Genomic DNA, 12,975 nt, shown 5'->3' on the forward strand with positions numbered 1-12,975 from the left:
TAAATAAACAGTTTTGATGAAAATTCAAATCGAGCTTCGAGAGCCATTTTTTTTGTTTATTTATTTTCTGTCAAAGGAAGCTGAATCGATGCAAAAAATTTCGAGAAGTTTTCTATTTGAAAAATAAAATAATGCTATATGTAGGTGTATGTAAACCACATTTAATACTTCATAACTATTGATATGTTGGAGAGCATAGCAAGTTATTAAGAATATACATCAATAAGCGCTCTATAAATTTCAATGATCCTTGAAATATTTAATTTTTTCCGTTTTCCTCGTGAAATCTTTTTTTTCGTTAAAGTTGAAATTATGATGCAATAGCAGATATATAAAGGAATTATCACATTTGGATTTTGGAAGCCTAATTTCGCAAATCTAGACCACTGTCTTATCTGGATCTTACTTCCTTATGCGCAAGTATAGCGATCGGGTACTATCTCCGAAATTGGGTGGCTGAACTGTGTATCTTGTTTGAGTTCATCTCAGTTCGAGGGTCAGGTGGCGGGCGGTGCGCCAGAGTGTCCGCAGAATTTGTTCGTCGTCCGCCGCCATGCGACCACCGCGCGTGCTCGGCCCGACCCGGCTGTCGATACTCGTACTAACTCTCATATCATACGCGAACTCGCAAACTCAGGTAAACAAAATCAAACTGATATTTAAAGCAATTATGCTAAAAGCAATTCTATCACCTAAACTTAAAAAACAATTTCTAAAATAATTTTCGGCTCTTTAATCCGAAATTATAATAATATACAACAAATTAAATCTTTCAGGAGCGTTTGCTGTGCAAGCAGCCAGGCACACAAAACTGCTTTTTGTGGCTATTTAATTTGGAAGGTGATCGAATTAGTACAAATGGCCATATTACAACAAATATTCCTTATAACTGTGGCTTAACCGAGAAACGATTTATTTCTTCTCATGGAAAATTCTTTAAGGTAATATAATTAATATTTTTTTGTCTTTAATATTTTTTTTGTACATATTTGTGTATTTATTGCATTGGCGAATATTAAAATTTCACTTATAATTGCAAAGCGATATCAAAGCATCCCATCAATTGAGACAATTTTCTATATTCAGTCATATCTTAAAAAATATATTTTACAATACAATATCGCGTATATTGTATTTGTACATTTTTAATACAATTTTCAACATAAGTAATAAGTCTTAAGTTAAAATGTTTTGTTACAGAAATACTAAGTTATATGCTTATTAACTTTTTATTGAAATCTTAAGTGTTTAATTTGAATGTATTAATGCTTTAATGCTTTTTCGTCCTTTTTTCGTTATGTTAAACCAATTATGTCTAAACTATTCCCATATCATAATACCGTAGAACAGTTTTTTATATACTTACTTAATAGATCTATACTCAATACCATTATATATGTATATGTAATAATAAATATCTTTTACTTCAAACATATTTATAAATAAAATAGTTGCTTTAATTTACCTTTTATTAAGGGTTAAGTAGGTACAAGTTAAATTAACATAAAATAAATATTAATTAGCTGAATACCTAATTCACTATTATTATTATTATTATATAACTAAAACAGTACATTTTGAATCAAGTAAAGCGTAAAGCTAAGTAAATAAGCGTAGCGTCAGCGTCATTGAATACCAATAGTGTATAGAGTAAAGATTCTAAAAAAATGAGGATGTCCACAATTATAAAAAAAAAATTAAAGGATTATCGTAAAATTAGTAAATACATTACTTTTAAAATATTTTTCTCGTGTTAATATTATAAAAAACATACATTAAACATGCGTTACATATATTTTAAAAATAGACACAATTTAATATGACCTACTTAAAGATAATAATTTCGGAGTGAAGACATACATCCCTTTAAGGTTATCTCGTATAATAAATTACTAATACGTATGTCTATATGATTGAGCTCTCAATCATCTGTTAGGCTCGTTGACCTAAAACGTTTGGACGTATTATATAAGTTCTACTGATTAACATAGCATCAATATAATATTAGGTTTTAATAGGCATCAAATATATGAAAAAGTACTCATTAAAAAAACTAATGACACTTGAAAATGTTTGCAAACTTAAAAGAATGCCAACTTTAATTGAATTGGTTTTTGTATTAATTTAATTCAATGTTCAAGCGGCTCAAAACGCTGCCGATTTAACCATTAATCAATTAAAATCCAGTCGTTTGAGCGCGATTTTATTGTTGTTAATTTGTCGATAGAAGACTTTTTAGTTTTTATTTTATACAGAATGCAAAGATAAAACGATGAATGAAAAATAACTGAAAGTATATCAATTTTTTACAATAAAGTTACTTGTAGTGTTACTTAAGCTTACAAGTTAAAGTAGTTGATTTCGTCATTGTCATCGCCCGATAGCGAACTTCAACTTTATAATTATAATGGATGCGATAGTTTGAGTTGTGTTCTTTAATACAAATTTATATATGTATACATTTATATATTTATATATATATATTTAAATTTGTTATAATAAATTTATAATTATATGAGTAAATTTTAAGCTTAGAGATATCGTATAATAGTACTAAAACTATAATAATGTCGTCATTACAGTTGCCTAATTATTTCTTTCTATATTCTTATAAAAATAATACGATAAGAAAATTATGTTAAGAACCAAGGCCTATCTTTTGTTTCCTTGACCTGTAACGTTACTAAATGAACTTTGGTAAATTATTAGAGCAACTCTTATATATAATTGTGTCAAGGCGAAAGAAGTGATAAAACGAAATTAAAATAATTTCCCTGTTTTAGTGATGAAAATTATTTTACTGACAATCTCAGTACTTCATATACTACTCTTATAAAGTCATAACAATACTTTATAAATACATATATGTATGTAATGGGTTATAATAGGTGTAAAACTAGGAATAATTTTAGGGCTTTTTTCAATATTTGATAGAATCAACTGTTTACGATAATGTTCACCGTGATCTTGACCAAATAAATCGATGATCTCGTGACTATATTATGGCCTAGATTAAAGTCAAAACAATCAAAATTAATGTAAAGTGTTGGTTCCGCGTTGATCGCACGATTGCACTGTCATCGGATTTTGGGAAAAAGGGATTAGAGTGCACCCGTGCTTCCGCATTCACTAGTGATTTATAAAGTTATAAAATCATCAAAATCAAAATATACTTTATTCAAGTAGGCTTTTACAAGCACTTTTCATTTTTCATCGTCATTTAACAAACTATTTAAAGTAAAGTTACCACTATACCAGTTATAATATGTACAATGTACAGGATCTACATTTTTTAGGCACTAAGCTCTGCAGATATATGTAGGTACTTAGCTGATACTTACTTTTGTACTCTATGGAGAAATAAAATAAAATGTATGAATATATTTATTCATTCATAAATTATCTCCCGTACAGATGGACATGCCTTAATACTAGCAGCCGTACGTGAAATTTGATTAGGAGAAAAATCATTATTTTGTAAAGTAGAAAAAATAATATCTATGAAGATGATATCACCGTTAGGAAATTATTTACATCAAAATATTCAGTTTAAAGTGATATTAAAATACATAAGTTTGAATCTACCCAACATCACACATTTAAGACAAAAGTAATGTTCAGCATATAATAGACAATAAAGATGCTAAATATGCGCGTATCGATCTTACACGTAAACTTAGTACCAGAACAATCGCAGGTTTTGTTCGATTAATATTGTTTGGTTATTACCATAGTATATCATAAACATTAATTGATGTATTCGTTCTTTAATTAGCTTTTTGGGCTCTTTCTAATTTTAAAACCCTAATATACTTTCGGGTTGCTATAACAAAAACAATGTAAAAATGCTAGTATTAACGTTTACAATGATATTAAGTACATACGTATATTCAAGTATAATATATATTATTCTGATAGAAATAGTGACGGATATGTTAACATAAGAACATTTATTACCATTAACATAAACTGAAAACTGTGGAAAGTTTTCGTTTCTTTTATGCAAAGTGAATAAAAAATGTAACCTTAAAATATATATACCTATTTAATTTAAATTATTATTAATTACCTACTTCGTTTTTTTCCATTTCTTCTCGAAAAAATCTGCGTTACTAACGAGTGCTAGCGAGCACGTTCAATAAAAATAAATTACTCACTGAGTATTAAAGATATTTTGTTTAATTTTTTTAACACAGGTCAGACAAATAGAAAAACAATCGCAATTGAAAAAAATATTTTGCAACAAAGTGATCTTAGTTGGCCGTTTCTTTGATTGGAAGGAGGTCGAAAACGCATTAGATATTTCAACCAGAGTACGTCGTCAAAGTTTTACTCCCAGAGGAAGATATCGAGGACAAACTCAATCGCAGTATTTGGCAATAGACAGAGGCAATGGCAAAGATGAAGGCCGAGCTGAAGCTCTGTCAGCAGCAGATTCTTCGAGAGCTAGCGTCAGTAAGTTAACAGCAATACATACATATTAATTACTACTTTTAATTTTTCTGTGATACTCTAAATAAACACCATATAAAAGTTTATCCCTTACCGTCCGGCTTTGACTATTTACAATAAATCTAATCATACCGCTAGACTTCGATCGATGACTCGAGCACATAAAAGCTGAACGGTAAGTGTGAACCAATTTTTTAGTAGGTTCAACGTCAAGCAATTATCTATAAAAGTGTTTCAATTAGTTTTTATGCAACTACAAACAATCCTGAACAAATTAAAAAACAAAAAGTCAAGCAAATAGCAGTAGTTTGAGTGCATTATATTTCTAATATAAAGAGATGTAATTAAAAAAACATAATTATCACAAAATTAACCACAGTATAAATTACCTCACAACGAGATCGTTCGTAGTGATGCCGATTTTATCAGACCATTTCATTTATATATAAATATAAACAAAATAAAAAAAACCAAGTCAGCATGGATGTTTAGGTAATATTAAACAAAACTATAAGATGTCTTTTATAATTTTCACTGATTTTTTCCTCTTGAAGGTGGTAATAGCGGCATGGGTCAAGCACAAAGTCAATCATTATACGATCCTAATTGTGACGATTGTTATGGCAAGTCCAATCATGAAGTAGAGAATTTAAAACGTCCTATTGGATATAAGCCTGGAGAGACTGGAAACGCCCCAAATTCGGGATCTTCATGGCCAACTCTTGCTCAAAATGGTGGTTACAATCCAACTGATGGACAACGGTACGTGCCAGGACAAAATATTCCAGATGAGATTGGATTAGTACAAGAGCCAGGATTACATGGGTCAAATGCAAAACCGGGTAATATAAATGTGCAATCAAGCGGAACAGAGCCAAATGGCCCAGGTACATTAGGAAGTAATAATTATAGACCAAATGGTGCAACAGGTAATGGATATTATCCATATAGTAATGAAGGTGCAAACTTTAGACCCGTTCCTGGAAATAATGCGTATTTACCTAATGGAAGCATAGATAGTAGGCTACCAAATAGGTATGATCCCAATATTAATGGTATTGATAATAGATATAGGCCTAATGATGGCTCTGGAGGCTTTGGGCCTGGTAGGAACCCAGATTATATAGGGGGAAATCCGCATGATTCACGTGGGTTAGGACCTAATGGAGCAAACGAAAAGAGCAACGCTCCTAGCATAGATAGCAATGGTTTTAGACCCAGTGGATCCCATGCAGGTGGGTATGTCCCAAATATCAACGCAGGAACGAATAGAGGTCCAGGTGTAGATCATTTTAATCCAAATCAAGGTCACCGGCAAGGAGACATTCAAACGAGTCCAGGCAATTCAGTACCTCAAGTTGGTACTTATAGGCCAGGACAGACACCTAATCAAATCACACAAGGCGTATCAAATAATCCTAGACAAGTAGATTCAAATTTTACTCCCAGTGTAGGTAACGGAGTATCGGGTGGTACTTATCCTGAAGTTAGGACAACTGGAAATCCAGTTGGATTCGGAACAGGGCAATCCGGTACACCAAACATAAACTGGCCTATAGCATCAGGACCTTATCAAGTACCCGGAGGAAATGTGTACTGTTGTGTCATTCCAAATAACGGAATAACTGGAAATATGTATCCAAATAATTTTGAAGCTGTGAAAGGAACGCCAACCATTCCATATGGAACTAATATGCCTGAAGTAAGTGGCGGTTCCAAAGTACCTAGTGGACAATACAAACCTGGTGGTCATTACATGCCAGGAACAACTGGTAGTACAACTGTGGCAGGCCAATTTCTACCTGGCAATACCGGGGGCCCCTTAGCACCAGGGAGTCAATATGGCGTGAATACTTATCCAAGTGGACAGTATATACCTACTAATACTGGAAACAATATTGGTATGCCAGGAGGACAATATGTACCCGGTAGTACAGGGGATGCCTCTGTGCCTAGAAATCAATACGGGCCAGGTGGCACTTCTGTGCCAGGAGGACAGTATGGTCCAGGTGGAAGCAGTGGTCCTTCGGTCCCAGGAGGACAATATGGACCAGGTGGAAACATAGGTTCAACAGTGCCAGGAGGTCAATATGGCCCAGGTGGAAACAGTAGTCCTTCCGTTCCGGGAGGACAATATGGACCAGGTGGAAGCAGCGGTTCTACGTTGCCGGGAGGACAATATGGACCAGGTGGAAGCAGCGGTTCTACGATGCCGGGAGGACGATATGGTCCAAGTGGAAGCAGTGGTCCTTCGGTTCCGGGAGGACAATATGGACCAGGTGGAAGCAGCGGTTCTACGATGCCGGGAGGACGATATGGTCCAGGTGGAAGCAGTGGTCCTTCGGTTCCGGGAGGACAATATGGGCCAGATGGAAGCAGTGGTCTTTCGGTTCCGGGAGGACAATATGGTTCAGGTGGAAGCAGTGGCCCTTCGGTTCCGGGAGGACAATATGGACCAGGTGGAAGCAGCGGTTCTACGGTGCCGGCAGGACAATATGGACCAGGTGGAAGCAGCGGTTCTACGGTGCCGAGAGGACAATATGGTCCAGGTGGAAGCAGTGGTTCTTCGGTACCGGGAGGACAATATGGTCAAGGTGGAAGCAGTGGTCCTTCGGTTCCGGGAGGACAATATGGTCCAGGTGGAAGCAGTGGCCCGTCGATTCCGGGAGGACAGTATGGACCAGGTGGAGGCAGCGGTTCTACGGTGCCAGGAGGTCAATATGGACCAGGTGGAAGCAGCGGTTCTTCGTCTCCGGGAGGACAATATGGACCAGGTGGAAGCAGTGGTTCTATGGTGCCGGGAGGACAATATGGACCAAGTGGAATCAGCGGTTCTACGGTGCCGGGAGGACAATATGGTCCAGGTGGAGGCAGTGGTTCTACGATGCCGGGAGGACAATATGGTCCAGATGGAGGCAGTGGTTCTACGATGCCGGGAAGCTCATATGGGCCAGGTGGAAGTGGTGGTTCTACGATCCCGGGAAGACAATATGGTCCAGGTGGAAACAGCGGTTCTACGGTGCCGGGAGGACAATATGGTCAGGGTGGAAGCAGCGGACCCTCAGTTCCGGGAGGACAATATGGTCAAGGTGGAAGCAGTGGTCCTTCGGTTCCAGGAGGACAATATGGACCAGGTGGAAGCAGTGGTTCTACGGTGCCGGGAGGACAATTTGGTCCAGGTGGTGGCAGTGGTGTTACGATGCCGGGAAGCTCATATGGACCAGGTGGAAGTGGTGGTTCTACGGTGCCGGGAGGACAATATGGTCCAGGTGGAGGCCAAGGAACTTCAGTTCCGGGAGGACAGTATGGTCCAGGTGGAAACAGTGGTTCTACGGTGCTGGGAGGACAATATGGTCCAGGTTCTACGATGCCGGGAAGCTCATATGGACCAGGTGGAAGTGGCGGTTCTACAGTGCCGGGAGGACAATATAGACCAGGTGGAGGCAGCGGGACTACAGTGCCGGGAGGACAATATGGACCAGGTGGAAGCAGCGGTTCTACGGTGCCGGGAGGACAATATGGTCCAGGTGGAGGCAGTGGTTCTACAGTACCGGGAGGGCAATATGGACCAATTGGAGAAAGCGGCAACACTATGCCGGGAGGGCAATATGGGCCTTCTGGTTCTCGTGGCTCATCTGTACCTGGAGGACAATATATACCTACTGATACAAGAGGTACAGGACAGTATATACCAGGCAATCAGCATGCTCCGGGCGCAACGGGTAATGCTGGAAATACTCTTATACCCGGAGGTCACTACGCAACAGGTGGTACTGTCTCTCCTGGAGGACAATATGGTTCAGGCAACGCATACCCTGGATCGGGAATGAACCAAAGCAAGACTCCTCAAGGATTTTATAACCAGGGTGTAAGTATATTCCATGAAAAATCAGTTCAAGACTCATTTTGATAATATTAAATAATAATCAACATATTTTTTTAGGTACCAACGGGCCAAAATACCGATTATAATGGTAAGCAAAATTCAAATATATGTATATTGCCGTTTAGAAATAAATAAAAACAAAATAGTTCAGACCATTTGGCTCACAGCTTCAAAATAGAAACAAAAGTTTAAAAAAAATTTCTATGCGTGCAAATTATGTGGTTTCCTCAAATATTCAATAATACCTCTGGGCAAAGACAATTAGTATTCAAAAGATGAAAATTGAAAACTACTTTGTATAATAGTAACATAATCATAACTTTTAAGATTTTTCTAAGAATTATACTTATTTATATTTTTATTTCTTATAATAGGAGTTCCACAGAATTATTTGGATCCTAACACAGTCGCCGCTGATGGGGATGACTCAGAAGCTGAAGCTAATGTTGCTCAAAATATAAATGGAACTACGGCAAGCGCATCTTCGAAAGGTGGTAATGACAAGGGTCGAGCGCAAACAAGCGTGCAAGGGACATACACAGGAAGTGGATCTTTTCAAGCACAAGCACAAATTACTGGTGAAAATAAGGAAGCTCAGAGTGAAGTAAGTGGCGGTAAAAAAGGAGCTTCGAGTTCAGCGTCCGGCAGCGGCAAAAATAATAAATCCCAAGCGAACGTTCAGTTGGGTTCAGAAACTGGCTCCGTACAAACACAGTCACAAAGCAATGGCGTAATGCATTCATCAAACTCACAAGTACAGGGTAGTGTAAAAGGCGGCATGGCAGATGCACAAGCACGTGGACCAGGAAGTACATCGTCTCAAGCTCAAATAGGCTTTACACCTTACAAAGACGAAGATAAATCTAGACATGATCTTCAACGTATTCCATTTACGGGTGGGGGTATGGCATCAGCACAATCAAGTGGTCGAACTGGTCAATCACAATCACAGCTACACGGTACATTTAAATATGGAATAACGTATAATGGGGCAGCTCAATCAGGAGCAAGTTTAGATAAAGATGCAGTATTTCCTAACAGACTTTCTTTTGAAAAGATCGATGTTTTTGATGAAAAAGAGAAAAATATAAATGTCGACAAAATAAACATGGATATCACAGAAACACCGCAATCTTTGGATTATGAACCGCCAATATTAGGATCTTCAACTTTATCTGAATCGTCTTCCATTAAAGAAAACGTTGAAATGCCAACGACAGAAAATGTTATTGATGAATCGATGAAAAATTCTGAAAGCAGGTATGCCAGCCATCCTCACACAGATCATCATACACCGGACTCAGACAACACCACGTATTCAAATGGACCTACATTGTTAGGTAGTAGGAGATCTTTTAAAACAAATTACGGATCGATGCCTGACTACGAATTTACCACTGATAAAGACGAAACTCAGCCTGAATATGATACTGATGTAGGTTATGAAGGAGACGGCAATGAAGCTAGTGATGTAGAACAAAATGAGTATTCTAACTATGATGAATATTCAAGAGATTCACCGACGCATCAATATCTTCAAAACACAAATAGAAAAGGACTTGAAGTACAACAAACAACTGGGGGCAACACTCAACACATAATACTAGGAGCTTTAAAGGACCAAAATGCAGAAATAATACAAAGAGATACAGAACGTCCCGACGAAAATAGAGTTTATCAACCAGGTGAACGCGTTCCAGGTACTGGTGGATATACAATACCCGTTGGATTTACTGGTAGTGTTAAATCAGTTGCATCGAAAGACAAGACTTACGTGGTAGGATCAAAAGATTTTCCATCTCAAGCACAAACCGTTACCTTAACTCCAGGGAAGGGTAAAATAAAATATACGCATCCTTCGACTTATGGAAAGTATGTAAAACCCAAAAACTTAAGGTCGCTGCAGAGTTCAAAGGAAAATGATAATAATAGATATGTATCAGTTTCGAAGTCTGTTACTCGAGCGCTTGACAGCGATAATAATATACGTAAACAATATTCACACACCTATTATACAAAGTCATCCTCGTGCGGATACTTTACATTTACGTGTACCATGGTGAGCAGTGCAGAAGGAAGAAAAAAGGTATGCAAGCCCAAGATGCCTACTAACCCCGACGGAACTCCAATAAGATGCTAATATATTTTATTTAGGTAATAATGTAGCCTTTTGATCATAAGAATGATTTAGTATTTACTCTAGCTACTAACTATAAAATAATTACGTAAAAATCTTAGTATTGATTTAATAAGTTGTAATGAGCTAAACATTTATAAACTTTAATGAATATTTCTTAAGCAGCAGGAAATATTATGTATTTTAATGTAAGCTGTAAATAATCTAGGTACAAATAAAATATTTTGTATTATAATTCTGTATTTAAATTATAAATCAATTAGATTACTATAATCAAATCATAACGTAATCATCGTTGCTTTTTGATCTAAACATATTTTCACCACAAAAATATCTGCTCCTTAGAACAGTCAAATTTATCCCAGGGACTTGATGTAGAATTTACTTTAGGGGAAATCTTTGCATAAAAAGAACGTTTCGAATGAATACAATTTATTGATATATTTTAAGTACATTCATATATTGTTTCAAATATGTAATCATCACGTCGACATGAGAATAGTGACACAAAAGTTATCATGATTTTACAATTAACGACACTTGTCGATTACATTTAGTTGGAAAAAACACCCTTTGACAAATCACTTAAGTATCTAATTAAATAGTAGATCTCTAATTAACATTTCATTTATGTAATAATACATTTAAGGAACGCGTAAAATGAGTCTTTGTTGTGATATAAATTTCTAAATAAAGTACAATAAATATACAAGAACACTGGGAATATCATACAAATAATTTTATTTTATTTTTAGATAGAATCTGCACGGACAAACGTTTGTGTTAGAAGTATTTATTACGAGTGCCAATAAATTCGGGCCAACGAGTACAATCTACAAGATTAAATTAAAAACAGATTTCAAATAATTATACAAGTGATAATTATTTGCGTAAAATAGGTAATCTTTTAAATATATCTATCTATTACTAAATACATAATCAAGTCACAGGAATGTAAATTAATGAATTTTATTATCCACTATGAACACGAACAGATTTCAAAAAGACACATTTACATTATCCGAAAGAATTACAAGATAGTGAAATGAAACATTATATCTTACGATAGCCTAACACAGTGATATAATATATATATATGCATATGCCGTCTCTATCAGTTTTTCAATCCTCTATTTACAAGAGCTTAAAATATTTATAAACATTACATTTAAATTTTGTTTTTGACATTATTGTATCAAAAAAGTAACTTTGATACTTTAAAATACAGACGCTTTTCTATAAAATTTAAATATATTAAAAAATTGTATGAAGTGTACACAGTTTGAAAATTCCGAATACAGTATCAATCAAACGAAGGTGCTGAAGGTCAGTAAATATATATATATAATCGACATTTTAATTTTTTCGTGTCATCCATTTTCACATAGAATTTCAAAATGGTTGTTTCATTTAATAGCCAACTAAAACTATGCAAATATATTTCATGATTTCAAAATATTATTGAATTCATGATTAATTACAGTAGAAATTAAAGGATGCCAATTATGTATGAAACCAGAAAGATTTATTACATAAAATGTATCTAGTAATACTGTGAAATAAACCTAGGCTAATGAACACTGCACAAGATTTCCTATCGACCTGCCACCTATAAGGTACATATCAGTAGAAAAAAGTCTCCTAACTATTAAAATAACAATAGGATGAGAAAATCTTTATATAATATTATTGTATTATTGTATAACATAAAATCCTGGTTACACAAAACAATAAAAATCAGTCTAATTACGGAATGTTTCGTTTTGGGTAAAGATATAACCTATTTAATCCATATCTTGATGGTAGAAGATAAAATCTACTTAAAATATCTTTACATTTAAAGTGTTAGTTTTATAATGAATATTTTATTTCAATATTCCTGAAGTACAAAATAGCGATCCGTTTTCTTGCGAAAGCTTGCAACATATAAAAATATTATTTAAATTATTAATAAAACAACAATAAATACTACTGACTAAGCTAACCGAGAGCATTCGAAATAAAACCTAATTTGACTAAATATCAAGCACTATACGAGTTGGTGGGCATCCGGGATCAATTTAAATTGAAATATAAAACTAGATACTAATTATCTAGTAAAAAAAACTTAAAGCGCACAAAATATAATCAATACTATAACCTAAGTTACATAATAATTATAACTACTAAATATAATTCTTTTAATCAATTTATGTTTCATTAATACACTTCTAAAATGGCATCAAAATTAGACGAAAGTTAAGAAATTATAGCATCATCATTATTTTTAATAAATACAACGAAATTACACTTTACTTAAGCAAATATTTATCATAGTTGTGCCATAATGTTCATAAATTAATAAAAAAGCTTTGAAAACAACATTTATGTTGTTTATGTGCAGAAGAATGTAAATATAAATTAATTTTGGATGAGAAATACTATTTACCTTTTTAAGCCATTTAGATGTATGTATTTAATGTTTATAAAAAAAAATATTATTAAGCGTATGTTTCGAGAG

General features: G+C 34.9%; 1 protein-coding gene across 1 annotated transcript; it reads left to right on the forward strand.

The window, feature by feature from the left end:
• Window positions 1-4,328: 4,328 nt before the first annotated feature.
• Window positions 4,329-10,603, forward strand: LOC125076308 (collagen alpha-2(I) chain-like; the record flags this gene model as incomplete). The annotated part of the gene is made up of 6 exons (XM_047688405.1): window positions 4,329-4,455; window positions 5,007-6,981; window positions 7,165-7,451; window positions 7,542-8,320; window positions 8,396-8,426; window positions 8,713-10,603. Coding segments are annotated over 6 exons (4,965 nt in total), but the record flags the coding sequence as incomplete, so codon positions are not given.
• Window positions 10,604-12,975: the final 2,372 nt, after the last annotated feature.

The sequence above is a fragment of the Vanessa atalanta genome, chromosome Z (assembly GCF_905147765.1).
Source record: "Vanessa atalanta chromosome Z, ilVanAtal1.2, whole genome shotgun sequence".
In the NCBI taxonomy this organism is placed as follows: domain Eukaryota; kingdom Metazoa; phylum Arthropoda; class Insecta; order Lepidoptera; family Nymphalidae; genus Vanessa; species Vanessa atalanta.